We start from the raw sequence: 18,750 nt of genomic DNA on the forward strand, positions 1-18,750 counted from the left end.
CTGCGCCCGTTGAGCAGTCAAAGAACAGCGGTTATGCAGTCCAAAACGGCTCCCAGTCTATTAAAAATCGATCATCTCCATTCATTGCGACTGGCTTATGCATCTTACCCACACCCATGGACCTTTCTCCACATTCGCACCAAATCTTTGGAAGCTTCAAAAGAGCTCCCCTGGTTGCAGATATGTCACTGTATCACCAAGATTTTGGACTCTTTAAAGCCGGAGCTTTTTTTGATGTATTTTTTCCACCCTGAGTCCCATGGATGAGCGCCCCTCGTTGATCTCATGAGAACAAGAGCCTCGATCCAATTCCTTCAAGGCTGATCACATACTCATTTTAGCCAAAGAAGCCCCAAGCTTTAACAAGGCATTTGCTTACCTCCGAGACTGTGAACATACTATCCCAGTATATCGTCAGATGATCATCAAGAGCACAAAAATCTCACAGGGTCCACTTGGCTTGATTGAAGACAATGAGTGCTGCAATATTTTCTAAGCAAGCGTATAGAGTCACACAAGCTCCCGGCCAGTCATATTGAGGCCTGGCGCCGTCGATGATGTTGCAGGGATTACTAGAGGACTGAAGTAAAAAGTCAGCTTGGCTGGCTGTGTGATGCTAGGATGTGATAGGATAGAATCTTCATATTTCAAAGCGTGAAGAGGCCGAACCCTTTTTTTGGGGGTAGAAACCTTGGAAATGTCTGCTTTCCATGATGACCCATCACTTAACTTGGATGTTTGAAGGCTTGTGACAGACCTGAACACCTGGTGGTAGAATTCTGGGGTTTGTGTGTCCTCTCTATCATGTCTAGGGAACTGACAGCAACATACGGAGGAAGAGGACCCATGGTTCTTGGAATTACTTGGTCGGAAACAGGCCTGGCCACTGTATTGATCATCCTACGTGCAAAGAATGCCTCCATAATCCCCCGCCGAGCGAGCGTTCCCATCGCATTTTCTGGCATCTATAGTTTACGATGGGATTTTGTATGGGAGATAATTGCCTACGTGGGTCTCACCGTGAATATCTATCCGAGATTATGTTTGCTTGCCATGGAATTTTAGCATACATCTCACGTTTTTGACCTCAGGTCTTTTCAAATGATACCTATGGGACTAAGAACTAACAAAAACAACTCCCCAGGCCGTGGCCTTAGGTTCCCAAGTCAGTCTCACGGTCAGCGTCCGCTATGGTCTCGGCAATCATCAGAATCTGATCTCACACGAGAACCTCGTCAAACTAAATCTGTGGAGCTGGATCGCTCAGGTTGTGTCAATCATTGACTTGATCTTCGCACGCACTGCGGTGGCGGCTTTCCTTCTTTTGCTGCAGGATGGAATGCGCCATTGGAGTCGGTACCTACTTTGGCTGATTGGGATTGTTCAAGCAGCTATGTATGGACTCTCTGTTGGAGGGATCTTCAAACAGTGCAGCCCGGTTGAGAAATTGTGGGATCCAAGTATCCCAGGCACATGCAAAGGGATTGCTGCCTCAGCAGTAGATGGGTATGTTGCGGGTGGTAAGTATGGTTTCAATTGTTGTTCTGTTAGACTACAATACATACACACAAGGTAAGATAGGCTAATAAACGCTCACTATTTCAAGGTATTGGCGCTTTCTCCGACTTCTTCTTAGCTGCCTACCCCATATTCATTATCCGCGAGATTCAGCATATGAAACGAGCAACGAAAATTGGGATTTGTCTTATATTGGGAGGTGGAGTGGTGTGAGTGCATCGAAGATTCTTCCATTTCCTTCCTTTCTATCTGCTGTCTCCCTCAAACTGGCCCCTCTCACCACTTTCATCTTTCCATCTTCTCCACCAGATATGCGATCCTATACGAACAAAGCACCAAGTCCAACCGAGACAATTCATTCCAATGCCCATCAACAATACTGACCACAAGACCTCTTTACAGAGCCGGCAGCGCCGCAATCGTGAAAGGAATCTCTATCAAAAACGTTACAAACATCGAAGACAACACTTACGCCATGGCTAACCTAAACATCTGGGTCTTCACTGAGATGTGGTTCGTCATCATCTTCGGCTCAATCCCAACACTACGCAAAGTCTTTCTACAGTTCTCTCGGGATATTGGAAGCGCAATCATGCATCGGGATATCGAGCAAAGACCCCAAAACAACATAGAGGATTGGGCTCAGTTGAGGGAGCTCTCTGAGTCAGGGGAGAGGGAAAGATGCGAGTCTGCTTTGGGGCAATTTTTGCCTAGCAGTGCTTGCTCTGATGGAGCGCGGTAGTAAAATGGCACGGAGTGAATTCTCTGTTTATCATTGAGGTTTCTTCGATTCGGACCTTTGCATAGAAATCGGTGACATAGCAAGCCATTTGAAACAAGGGCATTGAATCCATTATATAGACCAAACATTAGAAACATGAATTGAATTGAATTTGAATCTTGCAGCATGGTTCAGCCTAGGTCTGCGAGATAAATGGCTACTCACCACCAGTCTGCTTCCAGTAACTCCTCACATTATCCCAAGTAATGAAATCCACAACTCTCTGCCTTCTCCCTACGCTCGAGCCCAATTCCATCACATTCTCAAACATGGGCTGCAGTCTGTTTCTCGCAAAATGGCACATCATTTCCATATCATTGACAGAGAGATGGGGCGTATTGTGGCTGGTCCGGGCCGCGTGCAGTGCGTTCGTCGTGCGGGTGATTTGGCGTTCTGTGCTGTGCAGCCATCGTGGAAAGTAGGAGACTTTTCTACTGAGGAGAAGTCAAGTTCGGTTGCTCGAAGTTGATTGATGGGTATTGGAGCCCACGGGTACGACTCAGTTCGTGGCAGTAGTGGTAAGATAAACGGTTATTCATCAGTTCTGAAAGCACCGGAGGTAGTGCAGAGGGGTAGAAAGGTCCACGTAACCTTAGAAGGTATCGATAGTATTGTGATGGAGATGGAATAAGGGTTGTTCCATAGACAACGAAGAAACCGAAGATGGAGAAGGAAAGAAGAAGAAGCAAGAAGCTATGGAGCAACAAGCATAAATAGCAAAAGAAGCAAAGCAAGCAAAGCAGATCAGATGGCGCTTGGTAGCCAGCAAGCAAGAAGGAATGATGGATGACGATAGGAAGCAAGCAAGCAAGCAAACAAGCATATACAGAGAGAGAGAGAGAGAGAGAGATCCTGTGATGCTTGCAGGGCATGAGAAGTATCACCTAGGTGGTTACCTAGTGCAATCATTCTAAAACCGTTCTTAAATCAAGATGGGGGATTGATTGGGTCTAATTTTGAATCATGGCTTTTTCCGTTCAAGTTATACTTGTGTTTAGACATTGTAGACATAACAAGCTATCTGGCACCAAAAGAATCAGAGCGCCTCATCCGCCACGAGTCCACATCATTTTGCAAGGGGAAAAAGCCAGCCCGAACTCCGATATATGCAGGTACGTGGCGGGTATATATACAACAAAGCCAGCACGCAACATCATGATGGCCGTGAAACATCATCAGGATTCATAAGTGGATACCCCTGATTTTCACCAAAGAAGCTAAGAACATCCTGCGGGAGATACTCCAACCAAGGCAGAATCTCGCCATTAGCAAAGGGGAATGATTCTTGGTGGTTGAGGGTATTCATATCGACGTCATGGCTACCGATCATCATCCCGTTGCTATCTGCATGCAGATCACCAGTGCCGATTGGGTTCCCACTTGGGTCGGGGGTTGGTGGAACCGAGTAGTCGAATACAGATGGCTGAGGGTCAAGTTGGGCTGGTGATAGACCCGAGAAAGTGGGCGGTGCGGGTTGGACGGGGCGTGTGGATTGTGGTGTTGAATCTGGGTAAGGTGAATTCAGACCCATGTAGTAGGAATCTGTATGCATAGGCGTGGGTATCGTGGGGTATTTTGCATTCGCTGCCGCAAGTGATGCGGCGCTTTCGTTGTGACTGGGGTTGAGGGGAGGGAACGATGAATTGCCTTGCCCGGCATTTGGTAGGATTGGGTAGCTGTGACTGTACTGGGACGAGTAGGTTGGACGGTCGGGGGTAGGATCTGGCTCAGTGGTGGGCATTTGGTACAGCAAGCTTAGGTTAGGCTGTGCTGAGTTCGTAGCACCTGTGAGAGACCATCCGATGGCTTGGCTTGGATCGATGTTTGGCGACCATTTCCTGTTAGATGTCATGTCGGCAACACTGTATGGTTTTTCGGGATCTGATCCATCTGCTGGTACTTTGCCTTTGCGCCAAGGGCCAGGACCCAGAGGTAGCCCCGGAGCGATCCCATCTGTATTCTCCATGTCTTCAATGGTGTAGAGAAGAGGGTCAACGATGCCTTTCGCCTTCTGGTCTAGCACTGTCAGGATGTAGCCAGTTCCTTGCCAGTACGTATTGAGGGCTTGCAATGCTTTGTAGCAGCGTTGATAGTTCTCCTTCGCAGCAGAAGCGAGTAGAATGTGCTTCGCTGTAGACTTGCGCTCTGTTCCATTGGATGGATCCAAATTAGGTAGCACGAAGCCACTAGACTGGTTCGCCAACAGTGGCTGGGGCGATGGTGCGCCATTGGCAGATGAGGGTGTGGTGTAGTATGCGCTTTCCATGAGGAAGGCGCAAGCTGCAATGTACATCGGTTGACTTGTGAACGGGTTTCCGATGAAGCTTTTCCCATCAACGAGCTCGGAGAAAGATAGAATGTCTGCAATGGTTTTTGCAGAAGACATCGAAAGCTCCCGGCTGTTGGGATAAAGGTGCTGAATGGATCCACCAAAAGAGTTCAGCAACGTAGGCTGGTGTAGAAGCACGATGAGGGTGTGAAACCAGAAATGCAACAATATGAAGTTAGTCCCTTCCTTGGCTTTCACATAAGCCTGGAAATTCGCTGCATTGAAATGAAGTCTGGGAGACAAGCGTTGATAGATACCAGTCAAGTCGCTCTCCATCCCAGCTAGCATCTTCAAAGTATCTGGTGTGACCCGTTTGACGTATTGGATACCGTTTATCAAATCCGTCACTCTGCCGTAGAGATGGATGATCCGAATAAGCGGCGGGAAAGGAGCTGGCCAGCCATTCGGAAGCTGTGATTCCGACTGGAGAGGGAAACAAAGCTCAATATCTTCGTCGCGGAGTGTCACTGGCCGACCCGTCCCCGAAGAAATGACTCTATCCAAAAAGAATATGCTCCAAAATGAGTCTACGCGCTCACGCTCTCGAGCGCGCTCTCCAGTAAGAGGCCTTGGTTTCACCTTCGGAGTATGATGCACATCGAGATCATCATACTGATCTTCTCTAAGCTTTCCAGCGTGACCAGTCATCACATCGCTCGGAGTCACCCCGCTCTGGCCATAGTTATGCTTGAGACCTTGAAACTTCTGTAATCCCAAGTCTTGCGCCATGCGAATGGAGATTCCGAGGTACATCCAAAGTCCACTGTCGTGATTCGATCCGAACTGTTCATAGGCAAGTAGTAAGCAGGCCTGGACAGCGGAGAGAGTCGGACATGGCAGTGAGTCCACGAGCGCGCTCATCGCACGATGTCCAAATGGTAAGCCGCGATCCCATTTGCGGTTGTCATCTGGTAGATGCGGGCGTGCGATGGGCTGAGCCTGCGGAGGCCCAAGCAGTGGATGTGCTGAGAACCTTGCGGCTAATGAGCACACCGCATCTACTAACATGGTGTCGACCCTCTTGTCTTTGAGATCTTGGAAGAATCTATCGCGCTGGAGGAATGGGAAGTTACATCCCAGGTGCGTGAAGAATAAATCACAAAGATGCAAAACGAGGTTTGAAACGGGAGCCGTGTCGTCCTGGTCATAGAAGGGGATGTTCGCATCGCGACTTTCGCGACTCTCAGACGGTGCCGGGGCTCTGCTGATGTTCTCAGAGGGTCTTTCCGCGGGTCTGGGGCTTCGGAGGGGTGACGGAGAGTCGGAAGACATGGACGGGTTACTCTTGCGAGAACCGCGGACTTGCACGACCATTTGCTTGAAGCCTGGAACAATGGCAGTGGGACCAAAGTATCGGAAGTAAGGCACATGCGTGCGACTACCTGAGCTCACAGAGGCACGACTGCTCTCCGGGCTGTCTTCGGCTCGCATCTCCAACTCTTTGTTGCGCGACGACACATCTAGAAACGGAGGTATATCCTTCAAGCCGGTCTCCAGTAGCTCGGAAGGCCCGTCAACGGCGGGCGCTGGCATATTCGGCGGCACTGGATCAGGGGAGCTACTTTCGACGGCGCGGGCGACATTGTGGCTCGAACCATTGGGGGCGGAAACACGCGGCGCTTGCGACGTCGAGTCAGACTGTGTCCGTAAATGAGCGATCGATTCGGTGTATCCCAAGCAGACATGCTTGTAGTCCGAGCACGTTTTGCACACTATCCTCATTTATCAACCGAGGTTCCCGCGTTTGAGGAAGTGTGGCGGCGCAACTTACCTGGCTGTTCTCCCGAGCATCTGATCTTGCGCCGGCGGCATGTCAAACATCTACAGGACCCACGTGTATGTCAGCTTCAAATTCGGGCGAGCAAGGGATATCTCCGTCGACATACGCGGCATTGACGCGCCGGCGCTTGGTCTGCGGTTGACCATCGGTTGCGACAAAGCGGATTTGTCTTGGAACAGAAGGGTTGCCGCCGTTCTTCTTCTTGGGCGACGGGTCGCTCATGACAAGCGGATGATTATCCGTGGTCACGACCCATTGGACACCTGCACACTCCTGAGCGATGGAGGGAGTGTTGACGTAGAAGGGTCTAAGGTGGATGGGTCGGATATATGCGGCGGTGGGGGAGGTTGTGGGAGGGTGAAATGGAATCGCGCGAGATCTTCATTAGGCGACGCAGAGGAAGTGTAGGGAGACCAGGTGAAAGGAAGCGAACGCCACTACAAATTTCCCAATCTCACGATGTAATTCTCGTAATGTAACACGTACACTGACCGCTATGCTCGATACAGTACGTGTTTCTCGATCATGGGACCTCGATTCGACTCATCAGCTGATATTCGCACTCGACCTATTAGATCGCGGTGGATAAAGTCATGTATAATAAATCTCTTATTCTGTCATAATTGTATCGCATCAACTCCGATTCAAACTCCGGGGCAAAATGGGTCCTTTTATGGGGCGTGGGTTGGACCCCCCACGTCTAGCGCAACTGGTCTGAAGGGACCCAGTTGCCCACCCGAGCAAGGCTTTGAAATGCTATGATTGTTTTTACTCTCACTGTGTTTGGATGCATTAAATAGGTATGAAACTCACCTCTGTTTGAACAAAATAGTCTATCAACGGCCTGATTGACTTTAAAAATGATGAACTCCTAAGCTTCAAGTGACCTGAATCAGAGCTAGACTATTACTACGAACACAAAATAAAAATATCTAGAAAAGAGTTGCGGATAGACGACGGCAGTGAGCCCTTCGAGCAACTGTGTAGAAGCACATCCGATGACATCATCTGCTCGGCCCGAGTGTCGGATGCCCGTGTGGTCGTATGGCCACGCACCAGCTGCCCGTCGCACTATCGCCGTGGCTATACTGATCCATCGCGCGTGGCAGTATTAGATTTGGAGACGCGATAGCAAATTCCCTTCGAAAGAAAGACCATTGTACTCCATGTCTTCGCTAGTAGGGATTTCATTTTCCACATTCCACCAACTGCCACGCAATCTTCCTTTGTGAGTACCCCGCGATCCCCCAATCATCACGGTTGAGCACCAGTCCACCGTTGCAGTCGCAGCACCGCGGGGCAGAGAACATCGGTGAACATAGCTGATTCCCAATCCCCACAATAGTCGTCAAGCACTCACTCGAATTCACTCCAATCCCATCTCCATCCATCGCACCTTCACCAAAACCACCACCATGTACAAACCCCGCCCCGACTTCGAGACAGTGCAGGCCACTCGTCCAGAATTCGATCACGACGCCAAAGTCACCGTCACCAAACCACCCAACCCCACCTGGAAGCACGGCGAAGGCGGCAACGACGGAGGCGAAAGCCTGAAGAAAAACCACGTCGAGATCGACCCACACGAAGAAGGCCGACCCGCGACCTCAAACTATAAGCTTCTCATCTCAGGCATGGTCCCACGACCCATTGCCCTCATCAGCACCAAATCCGCAGACGGCAAGACCGACAACCTCGCCCCATTCAGCTACGCACAGGTGATCAACCACGACCCGCCCCTGTTCACCGTTGGCATCGCCGGATCCCTGGAAAATGCCAAGGACACGCTGCGAAACCTCAGTGAGACGAAGGAGTGCGTCATCAATATCATCTCAGAGCACTTTGTCGAAGCGGCTAATGCCACCTCTATCAATGCGCCGTATGGCGTTTCGGAGTGGGAGACTTCTGGTCTGCACCAGGCGCCTACTTCGATTGTGAAGCCGGCTCGTGTGAAGGAGTCAGTTCTCTCGATTGAGGGTAAGTTGGTGGAGACCAAGGAGTTTGAGAGCCGTCAGACTCCTGGGAAGAAGACTGGTGTGCTTTGCATCATCGAGGGTGTTCGCTTCTGGGTGCGAGATGATGCTATCGATGAGGATAGATCTGTGATTGATCTTAAGGTTCTCAAGCCTATCAGTCGTCTGGGTGGAATCTCGTATGGTCGCACGACGGATGTCCTGGAGCTTCAGAGACCACAGTTTGAGTAGTGTTTTGTTTCTCCGTTGGAATGGATGCACCATAGCGTGGTGGTATATAGATATTCCCTTGTATTTTCCATGTTGTTAGACAGTCAGACAGGTGGGCGTTGGATATAGATTCAATACTGGAGCCGAATCGTTACATTGCCAACACTCCTTTCGGCTATCAGAGATGTCAGCTCCGACTGAAAGCGCGTCTCGTGCGGGCAAAGCGGGGTTGTCTCCAACCCTGACACTATATAACCTCCACCGGCCGGGTCCGCTTGAAAGGTGTACTTTGGTGTAATTAGCAACACAACCATATACCGTCATCATGACTGACGAGTATAAAACATTCAATCTTGGGGATTGGCAGCTACAGAGTGGTGAGCAAATCAAAAATGCTCACATCGCTTACCAGACTTTTGGCGACCCCAAATCTCCTGCAATTGTCTATCCAACTTGGTTCTCAGGAGGTGAGAATAGTCCCGTTCCTGGGATTACTTATCGAAGTATGATGGCATGTCTAACATCCAGTCCACTGCAGCGTTATCAGACAATTTCTGGCTCATAGGAGAAGACAAGCTCCTGAACCCGAAAAAGTTCTATATTATAGTTCCTGCATTGTTCGGAAATGGGCAGTCTTCCTCTCCTTCGAATCAACGTACCCCCGGCCCATTTCCCACAGTCTCGTTCTACGATAACGTCAGAGCGCAGCACGAGCTTGTCACAAAGCACATGGGAATCACCCACCTGCGCGCTGTCGTAGGTTGGTCCATGGGCGGAGCCCAGACCTATCAATGGGCAACACAATACCCCGACTTTATGGATATCGCAGTGCCTTTCTGTACTTCAGCCAAGACATCGCTGCATAACCAAGTCTTCCTTGAAGGCGTCAAGAGTTCGCTTATTGCAGTGAAGAAAAGTCGATCTGCGGGGTCTGGGAAAATTGGATTGAACAGGGAGACTGCGGAGTCTCATTCCTGGACGGAAGAAGAGAAAGATGTTGGCTTGAAGGCGTTGGGTCGTGTTTATGCGGGATGGTAGGGAGCCTCGAGAACCCTTATCAGCTGGCTTGCTAACGGACCCGGAACAAATAGGGGCTTCAGTCAGGCGTTCTATCGACACAAGCTGTATGAAACCGTGCTAGGGTTCAAGGGACTGGAAGACTTTATGGTCAATTTCTGGGAGAAATGGGCTTGCTCCAAAGGTATGTCTCGGAAGTCTTACAATGAAGCTCGTCGAGGGGGTTGACTAATGGTCGCAAGATCCCGAGAATCTTCTGGTTCTGCTGCAAACTTGGCAGAATGGAGATGTCTCTCAGCAAGAGTCGTACAACGGAGACTTTGAGAAAGCAATGGCGTCCATTAAGGCCAAAACGCTCGTTCTTCCGGCAAAGACTGATCTATACTTTCCGTGAGTGCATAGGCCCTGGTTGAACTACGGTGAACTGGACAAAAGGCGTTGCTAATCTCAGCTTAGGCCGGAGGACTCGGAATATGAGGTTTCATGCATGAAGCCTGGCGTTGGGACACTGGATATATTTCCCTCGATATGGGGACGTGAGTGGTTTCTCCGTTGACTGTTTGATCCACAAATCTAACTGCGCACAGATTGGGCAGGTGGCCCCGGTGATAGCAAGGAGGATGTTAAGTGGCTTGATGACAAGCTCACTCGTTTCTTTGAAATCAACCAGGGCGATGAGGTGATGAGTTTAGCTGACAAGCTCCAAAGTACACTTGAGTGAGCTTCAAGGTCATGCCAGGAGCAAGTATGGTACACGGAGCATCAGGCTTTGATGGTTCATGTTTGACCAGTGCTCGATGGAACGTTCTCTTCTTGAAAATACGTTTGACCATCATAATCATGATGAAATCCATGGAAGGATCTGAGTAGCATAGTGGTGCTTGGCGGTCGATGGCTAGGAGTATATACATGGACATGGGTGAACAAAGAGGAGGGTACGGGGTACTTGAATTAGTAGGGGAGCTGTCATAGTAATCCAAGTATCTTTCCAAGGTCCTTTTCAATGAGCCGCATGTCAGAAATTTAAGGCAAACTTCAGGCACCCATCCCAGCATGCCGATCATGTGATAGCCTGAGTAAGCTCTTAGATCGGCTCATGGAGGCGCCGACGAACCTTGCGCCGCGACTCCTTCTCTAATTCCTTTCCTTAATCCTTTGTCCCTGTTGCTCGGGTGTTCCGGTCGTGCCAACTCTCTTCTTTTTCATCTCTTTTTCTCTTTTCTTAATCTATTCACCAAGCGCCAGGTCTCATTTCAAAGCTTGATTCGGAGCATCTTCACCAACTTCCTTCGTTATCTAGCTCATATCTTTTGACGACCCACGAAACGGGGTCACCGTTTCATACCTGCGATTCTTTCTCACAATGGCTACACCGCCCGCTCGCCAGTGGGGTGTGACACCCCCAATCTCGGTGGTTCTACCTACCAAGGACGAAATCGCAGCGAACGATGATCTCATCGCGGAACTCAAAGCCCAGAACAACTTCGAGCAGCCAACCGAAACAGACCGAAGGTGCGTTAGCATTGATCCAAACTTCCCCGAGACACAAGCTCATGACCGCAAAGACAAAAGGTATTGCAACTGCTGCAGCGCGTCACAGTTGAATTCATCCAAGTCGTCAGTCGCACCAAAGGTCTTTCAGCCGCGGCCGTTGAAGCCTCTGGGGGTAAGATCTTCACGTATGGATCTTACAGACTTGGAGTTTATGGACCTGGTAAGTCTGCCACGCTGGATTGATGCAAGCTCAAGTTCTCATCATGATTTTTTTTGGCAGGATCCGATATCGATACCCTAGTCGTTGCACCTAAGCATGTCATGATCGATGACTTTTTCGCCGAATTCCCCGTGATACTGGAAAGAATGGCCCCCGAAGGAGCGATAGAAAAAATGACACCAGTACCCGATGCGTTCGTCCCAATTATCAAGCTTGAGCTCCTCGGCATTAGTATCGATCTGATCTTCGCTCGCCTCGTCATCCCCTCCATCCCAATGAACTTGGACCTGAAGAACAACGATTACCTGAGAGGCTTGGATGAGCGGGAGGTACGCTCCCTGAATGGAACTCGTGTGACTGATCAAATCTTGGAGCTTGTACCCCAGCAAAAGACATTTCGTCTGGCACTACGAGCGATCAAACTTTGGGCGCAGAGTAAGTGGTCTTCATGTACACTTCCACCATCCTGACTGACAATGGATCTTCAGGGCGGGCAATCTACTCGAATATTGTAGGTTTCCCAGGTGGTGTAGCTTGGGCGATGCTGGTGGCTCGTGTGTGCCAGCTGTACCCGCAGGCGACCGGCTCTGTCATCGTGGGAAAGTTTTTCAGGATCATGAACAAGTGGAATTGGCCTCAGCCTGTCTTACTGAAGCAGATTGAGGATGGCCCACTTCAGATGAAAGTGTGGAATCCAAAGGTGAGCAGTCATTCGGAACTCTTTAACTTGTCAAGCTAATGTAATATCCAGATCTACCACGGCGATAGATTTCATCTGATGCCTATCATCACCCCCGCCTACCCTTCGATGTGTGCGACTCACAATATCAGTCTCTCCACGAAGAAGGTCATCCTTAGGGAGCTCAACCGAGGAGGTGATATGGTCGACAAGATTTTCATGAAGCAGCGATCTTGGGAAGATCTATTTGTGCGCCACACGTTCTTCACCAACGACTACAAATACTACCTCACCATCACTGCTTCCAGCAAGACCAAGGAGGCTGAGGGTGTATGGTCTGGCCTTGTTGAATCCAAGTTGCGCCATCTCGTCGGTGCATTGGACCGCAAGCAAATAATCGGGATCGCCCATCCTTTCCCGAAGGGCTTCGAGAGAGTACACCTTGTCAAGACAGCCGAGCAGATGGATGCAGTCAGGAACGGATCTACTCAGCATGTCGCCAAGGGCACAACGACCGAGACGACCGACGAGACCAACAATGCTGCTCATCAAGCCGCAGTCCAGAACACTCTCGAGAATGCTGAGATCCCAGAGCCAGCGCAGACCCAACCCGAGAACGACGGCCATACCGTCTACACAACAACTTACTACATCGGCTTAGAGTTGATGCCGTTGGAACCTGGTAAATTTCCTAACAACTTTCCCCCGAACCTTCTGACCCCTTTCAAGGCCAATCGAGATCTCTTGATATCTCGAGCGACTCGCAGCTCTTCAAGTCACAATGTACAGCATGGCCAGGATACCAAGAAGATGTGATGGAATTGACGGTCGTCCATGTTCGAAAGTATGGTTCACATTCCGCCACAGCATGCCTGCAGTCTCGTGCTAATCCCCCATAGCTTCGATCTACCAGAGGATGTCTTCCAACCCGGCGAGACCCGACCATCCCGACCCAAGAAAAAGACGACAAAGAAATCAGAGACCGCCGGTCAAAAGCGCAGCATTGCCGAGTTGGACGTAAGTTCATCGAAGAGGTTGCGGACGGCCTAATCCGGCAATACACCAACCCTGAACCCGTTATCGATCACCCTGCAAAGGAACCCCAGGATCTCGACAAGTAAGAATTACTAATACCAACTTCAATTCTCAGGGTTCCACCGAAGGAGCTTCCAAACGCCAGGTGACATCCGCCACTCCCGCCTAAAGCCTTCCCTTCCTTTCCCTTCGCTCCCTTCATTCCGCCGGGGCTGGTCCCCAACATCAATCGACAGCATCACTGCGTCCAATACGCTCGAAAACTGCGGAATTTCACTTTAATATTGCAGTTGCACCTCAAACAGACATCGAACATCTAACTCGTCGCCGAGGCTGCGACCTGCCTCTTTCTACAGTGAACGTTCCCGCTCTCAGAGCTACAGGTTGGTTCGTTCTTCTCCTTGTCTTTCGTGTTGCTGCTTTTGCGACAGTTAGATTAGACGCTTTTCCCTTTCACTTTCTCCTTGACACACCATCTGCACCACTTCACGTACGGCGCACGCACCAGGGGTGCTTTTTTATGTTGCATACCTCATTTCTGTAGTATCCCAGTCCCGGTCCAACAGATGGTCTCCCGGTCATTCTGTAGGTAGCCATCGAGCTTCTCGCAGATAGTTGACATAGCTGAATGCAAGGACGTGTCTCGCGCTACGCGGGCTACACTTATTCGACATTCTATGACAATTCCATCTCTCTTTGTATAACAGAAACAGTTATCACACATGGTATCCTCATACGAGCGTCAAAAATCTAGATCGCCTGCACAGCCAGTGGTCTATATGGCTCTTCCAGCTTCTCCACCTCCTCCTTCGACAAATTCACACCAAAGGCCTCTAGCGCCTGCTCGATCCTGGCCTCACTGTTCAATCCAACGATAGGACACGCGCCTTTGCTAAACAACCACGCCATCGCAATAGCACCCATCTCACAACCTTTCGCCTTCGCCATCTCTTCAATCCTCAACACAATCTCCTCATTCTGATCCCCCACAAACCACTTCTTAGTCTTCTGGTCCTGTTCCGCCCGAGAAGACTTCTCCTTCCAAGGCCTCGCCAGCAACCCTCTCGCCAATGGACTCCACGGAATCAACCCCACACCCTCAGCCGCACAGAACGGATTCATCTCCCTCTCTTCCTCGCGGTAAAGTAGATTATACAGTCCCTGCATACTGACAAACGGCGTCCACCCATTCATCTTCGCAATATACTGCAATCGAGCAAACTCCCAGCAATGCATACTCGAAGCACCCAAATACCGCACCTTACCCATCTGAACCAGATCATGAAGAGCGCGCATGATCTCTTCAGGCGATGTATCATGATCCAGTCGATGGATTTGAAGTACATCGATATGATCAGTGTTCAAGCGGCGCAGAGATCCCTCGACAGCGTCGAATATGTGCTTCCGACTAAGTCCCATTTGGTTAACGAGTGATCCATCGTTAATTGCCGGGCTTGGTCGTGCGTCTGGATCGTCTTCCAAAACAGGGTAGTATAGTTTTGTCATGATCACCACTCGGCTTCGGGGAATCGAGTATCTGGCTAATGCGTTTCCGAGAATCGTTTCCGAGAAACCGTTTGAGTATGTGTTTGCCGTGTCGAATGTGTTGATTCCTACGTCATAGGCCTTTTTGATAAGAGGTAGGGATTTCTCTTCGTCTAGAACCCAGGGCGAGCCTTCCCAGCTGGGATTGCCGTATGTCATGCAGCCGAGGATGATTCGAGAGATTTTGAGGCCGCTGTTGCCCAGTCGTTGGTATTCCATCTTCGGTAAGGAGGCTCTGTCTTTGGATGTTTCCATATTGGTGTTTGTGCTTGAAGTCCTCATGAAAAGGTGTTTTATAACCTTAGAAATATGGGCCTAAAGTCGCCCCGCCGAGCGATGCCGCCCCCTCGGCGAGCTCTCCGGGCTAGGCGTTTCGGGACAAGATGGGCCCATTTCACTGCATACTTGTTACTTCATACGGCATGAGTTTTCGTAAAGACTTTCGAGTTTCTCTTATGATAGTTCTGGAGATGGTGCTGTTTACAAAGTCTAACACATGGTTTGATCTCTCTTCATTTTGATCTAAATTACATCAACTCATTCCGTTCGACAACATTCCAGCAAAATTGAACTCTCCAAAATCTGCAAGCAAGAAGTCATCCCCAGACGTAACAAGCGAATCTTCAGAGAACGAGAATGGGCCTGATGGTGGTGGCATCTGAAGGGAGTTTGCGGTATAATCCATTGCACCGGTTGGTGCCCCTAACGACTGAAGCATATGTCCATTGCTTCCTTGCAGAACACCTACACTCTCTCGCAACTTCCGACTTAATCCGGGTGTCATCCTGCATATAGGGTGCTGTTGAACTGCCGGTATATCCTGGAACAATTCCAGCACCTTCTGGATCAACTCGAAATTCTGGGTTTGGTCGATAGACAACTGGGTATGATAATTCTGCGTCACTTCTAGCAAAAAGTGACCTGCAAACGCAATCATTATGTGGAAATAATGCGGCATACCAATCAGACTTGATTGTAAATCTTCATGTAGGATCATCTCGAAAATCGCTACGGCGGCTTCGTGGGCCATGCCGGCTGCAGTCAAGAAGTGAGGTGGTATCAGTTCGCCATTCAATCCTTTGAACACTTGATGACCAAGATAAAGCTTTCCGAAATGGTAGTGCAATTGAAGACCACGTTTGGGGAAATCCCCAATGTAGGGATCTGGTTTAAATAGAGCCGAGAACTTGGCGAACCAACGATCCAACTGGCGAGAATAGTGAATAATCTGATTTGACAAAGATTGTGGGACACGAGACCCTTGATCAGATCCTAGCAGATCACGAACTTGGCTCATGATAACAAGCAGGGCGACTTGCGATATAATGCGAACATCGCAGTCTGTTGTGTCCTCCCGAGCAAGGAAAGTTTCCCAACTCAAGGCAATTTCCTTGTCACTGCGCAAGAGCGGGTCACGGTTATGCAGAATAGACAGGTGTTGGTCAGATATGAATGTGAGATACCAAAGCCTGACACGGTCTTGCAATATCGTCGTGTCGTGGATGGATTGGGGACCACCATGACCCCCTGGTATCAGCCGGGGATCCATCGGGACTGACAGATGCTCGAAGCTACGATGTAGACGCATATCTGCCGCTCGTCGGATAGCATCACTCGATAAGATCCTTGACGCATCCGAAAGCCAGAAAGAGCTAATGCAGAGCGCTCGAACGTGTTCTAGGTCGTGCTTCTCAAAAAGCGACCGCGACACGAGGCGGCGGAATTCACGATTGCAGGCTTCATATATGCGTTGCCCTTGAGGGTCTTGCAGTGCAGAGACTGTGCATATTGCAGCAAATAGCACAGGCGATGTTGCCCGTAATTGTTGAACATCTCGGTATCCACTGCATATCCCATAGAGATATGGATCTAGCCGAGCGAGATATCTCTCAACCAAAGTCTCTGCCACCGCTGAGCTTATCACCCCTTTGCTAACAAGGTCTTGCGGTGTGGAGTGCTGTCGGTGTTTTGTCGTACTCGGTGGAGTATTCTCTGATGATCCTGGGCTTCCCAGTTTGGCAATATCCAGATATGTATCGATGGGGGCCTGAACCGCAGATGGGGTATCCGGTGGGGAGATCTCACATCCATCCAGATCTTCATTATCTCGCTCTAAGTCGTCATTTTCGCCGGATTTGCCATCGGCCTCTATCGCTTCGCCGCTAGACAACAGGGGTTTTGGTCGCGGTAAATTGAGGTGTTGGCAAATAGTCTCCAGGGTTTCGTGTAGGCCTGATATATCGCTTTGTAACACCTCTGTGTTCCTGTAATCTGTGAGAGAGGTTCGATCAAGCGGATATTGCGAAATCTTACTTGACTTCTTCGACCAATGACTGGAGGCTCTTATTCAAAACACAAGACAAATCGCGACGACGACACCGAGTGCATGGAGGTCCATTACTCATGTCACATTTGATCTGACCCCATCAGCTTTGATCCAACCACATCGTTCGTGCTTCAATCACCTTCTGTTTCCTGCAGGCTCCGCAAGCTGTGATCTTCCGGGTAATCCCCGGCAAAACATCAAGCACCGCCAGCTCCTTGGTGTCCGGTCCATGATGTGAAGACGGCAAGGTTTCCGACTCCTCACCGGTCCAATTCCGTTTTCGTTTCACCATGTCGATACCAGCAAGATTGAGAGGGCTAAAGGTGCTCGTACGGTGAAGTTGACGCCGGTGACCATCCCGAGGGCTTTTAATGGAGAAGCGGGGAAAGCTCTACCTTAGTCTTCCAAAATAACATCCACCTCATTCGCCCAGAGGTGTCTTTGTGTCCATATGGTCGGTAAATGCAGATCAGACCATTGCCTTGCTCTTCTCCACTTCGACGGGCTTCATTGGAACCATCTTGGACCCCCTCACCTGTGGAAAATACTCCGGCGCGGGTACGTCGCGAATCTCGGGCTTCCTCCGGTGGCCGCAGAAGGGATTCCTGGTCGCAATATTTTGGCTAAAATATAATATAAGGGTGAGAACAATAGCTTATTATTAACACTGATTTTGTTTCTTCTTAGAGCCTCACGAATTACCCGATACAATGACGTCTAAAATCGCATCAAAATCATCGCCCATTCCCCCGGCATCTACTGTCCTGTGATTTCCCTTTACAAGCCAACGGCCCGCCAAGAAGTCGACTACGATGCGTCATACAAATTTTTCTCATATTTAATCCGTGGGGGTGTTGATGGTCTCGTTCTCGCGGGAACTACTGCTGAAGCCGTTTTGTTGTCTTCCGAGGAACGCAAAGAGCTTGTCAGGGTTGCTAGGCAAGCAGCGGTGGATCTCGGTCGCCCGAAATTCCCCATCGTCGCCGGAATCAGCGGACAATCTACGATCGAATCAATCAGGTTAGCAGAGGATGCATTGGCCGCAGGGGCAAGCTTCGGCCTGCTGTTACCACCAAGTTACTGGGCAAAGGCCGTTACGAAAGACGTCATTCTGGGATTTTATCGCGATGTCGCGGACTCCACCAGTCTACCTATTGTGATATACAGCGTAAGTTCCTACGCGAGAGGTTTTCATTCTCAAACAATTTCTGACCGCTCAAACAGTTCCCCGCTATGTGCAATGGCATCGATATGAATTCAGATACAATGTCAGAGCTTGCCCAACATCCTAACATCGTTGGAGTCAAGTTGACATGCGGGAATGCTGGAAAGGTAACCCGGCTCACCGAGGAATATAGCCATGATCAATTCGCGGTCTATGCGGGGTCGTCTGACTGGCTGGTTCCTTGTCTCGCTGGTGGTGGGGGTGGATGCGTTACAGGAATTGCCAATGTATTCCCCAAATGCGTTGCACAACTCTACAAGTTGTGGAAAGAAGGGAAAGGCCAAGAGGCTAGAAAGTTACAGGGGCTGGTTGCTCAAGCCGAGAAGGCGTGCAAAGAGGGCATAGCACCTACCAAGTTTGGTGCAGCTCATTTTGCAGGACCAGGTGCTGGAATCACAGATGCAAAGGCCTTCTGGCCTCGAAAGCCATACGTTCCATGTGGAGAAGAGAAATCCAGCTGGGTCATAATGGTCATGCAGCATTTAGAGAAGCTGGAGCAAAGTCTACCAGAAGCCGTATAGGTATACCTAGCTACGTGATTGATAAAGTGTTCTGTAGGAAAGGAATATCGGTGCGAATGGTAGAAACAATTTAGAGAATATCCGAGAAATGAAATGG

The 18,750-nt window shown here is 49.7% G+C and overlaps 8 protein-coding genes across 8 annotated transcripts; 5 read left to right on the forward strand and 3 right to left on the reverse strand.

Annotated features, from left to right (window-relative positions):
- Nucleotides 1–804: 804 nt before the first annotated feature.
- N7506_006773 (uncharacterized protein) lies at nt 805–2,260 on the forward strand (the record flags this gene model as incomplete). The annotated part of the gene is made up of 4 exons (XM_056956066.1): nt 805–1,008; nt 1,145–1,520; nt 1,607–1,727; nt 1,921–2,260. The coding sequence occupies 4 exons, from the start codon at nt 805–807 to the stop codon at nt 2,258–2,260; spliced, it is 1,041 nt and encodes a 346-aa protein (XP_056810400.1).
- A 1,192-nt stretch (nt 2,261–3,452) lies between these two features.
- On the reverse strand, nt 3,453–6,630 carry N7506_006774 (Zn(II)2Cys6 transcription factor; the record flags this gene model as incomplete). The annotated part of the gene is made up of 3 exons (XM_056956067.1): nt 3,453–6,340; nt 6,400–6,449; nt 6,515–6,630. The coding sequence occupies 3 exons, from the start codon at nt 6,628–6,630 to the stop codon at nt 3,453–3,455; spliced, it is 3,054 nt and encodes a 1,017-aa protein (XP_056810401.1).
- A 1,193-nt stretch (nt 6,631–7,823) lies between these two features.
- Nucleotides 7,824–8,612, forward strand: N7506_006775 (flavin reductase family protein; the record flags this gene model as incomplete). The annotated part of the gene is made up of 1 exon (XM_056956068.1): nt 7,824–8,612. One exon carries the CDS (start codon nt 7,824–7,826, stop codon nt 8,610–8,612), a length of 789 nt encoding a protein of 262 aa, XP_056810402.1.
- A 304-nt stretch (nt 8,613–8,916) lies between these two features.
- On the forward strand, nt 8,917–10,329 carry N7506_006776 (homoserine acetyltransferase family protein; the record flags this gene model as incomplete). The annotated part of the gene is made up of 6 exons (XM_056956069.1): nt 8,917–9,094; nt 9,157–9,625; nt 9,683–9,792; nt 9,851–9,998; nt 10,065–10,144; nt 10,196–10,329. 6 exons carry the CDS (start codon nt 8,917–8,919, stop codon nt 10,327–10,329), a joined length of 1,119 nt encoding a protein of 372 aa, XP_056810403.1.
- Nucleotides 10,330–10,971: 642 nt separating this feature from the next.
- On the forward strand, nt 10,972–13,205 carry N7506_006777 (polynucleotide adenylyltransferase; the record flags this gene model as incomplete). Its single annotated transcript, XM_056956070.1, has 8 exons — nt 10,972–11,120; nt 11,174–11,322; nt 11,383–11,757; nt 11,811–12,022; nt 12,074–12,683; nt 12,731–12,845; nt 12,901–13,018; nt 13,152–13,205. 8 exons carry the CDS (start codon nt 10,972–10,974, stop codon nt 13,203–13,205), a joined length of 1,782 nt encoding a protein of 593 aa, XP_056810404.1.
- Nucleotides 13,206–13,786: 581 nt separating this feature from the next.
- N7506_006778 (aldo/keto reductase) lies at nt 13,787–14,836 on the reverse strand (the record flags this gene model as incomplete). Its single annotated transcript, XM_056956071.1, has 1 exon — nt 13,787–14,836. The coding sequence occupies one exon, from the start codon at nt 14,834–14,836 to the stop codon at nt 13,787–13,789; it is 1,050 nt and encodes a 349-aa protein (XP_056810405.1).
- Nucleotides 14,837–15,113: 277 nt separating this feature from the next.
- Nucleotides 15,114–17,199, reverse strand: N7506_006779 (Zn(II)2Cys6 transcription factor; the record flags this gene model as incomplete). The annotated part of the gene is made up of 3 exons (XM_056956072.1): nt 15,114–16,845; nt 16,895–16,998; nt 17,047–17,199. 3 exons carry the CDS (start codon nt 17,197–17,199, stop codon nt 15,114–15,116), a joined length of 1,989 nt encoding a protein of 662 aa, XP_056810406.1.
- Nucleotides 17,200–17,617: 418 nt separating this feature from the next.
- Nucleotides 17,618–18,653, forward strand: N7506_006780 (dihydrodipicolinate synthase family protein; the record flags this gene model as incomplete). Its single annotated transcript, XM_056956073.1, has 3 exons — nt 17,618–17,668; nt 17,692–18,075; nt 18,132–18,653. 3 exons carry the CDS (start codon nt 17,618–17,620, stop codon nt 18,651–18,653), a joined length of 957 nt encoding a protein of 318 aa, XP_056810407.1.
- Nucleotides 18,654–18,750: the final 97 nt, after the last annotated feature.

This window comes from Penicillium brevicompactum (genome assembly GCF_028827555.1).
Source record: "Penicillium brevicompactum strain IBT 35665 chromosome Unknown utg000005l_segment0_segment0, whole genome shotgun sequence".
In the NCBI taxonomy this organism is placed as follows: Eukaryota; Fungi; Ascomycota; class Eurotiomycetes; order Eurotiales; family Aspergillaceae; genus Penicillium; species Penicillium brevicompactum.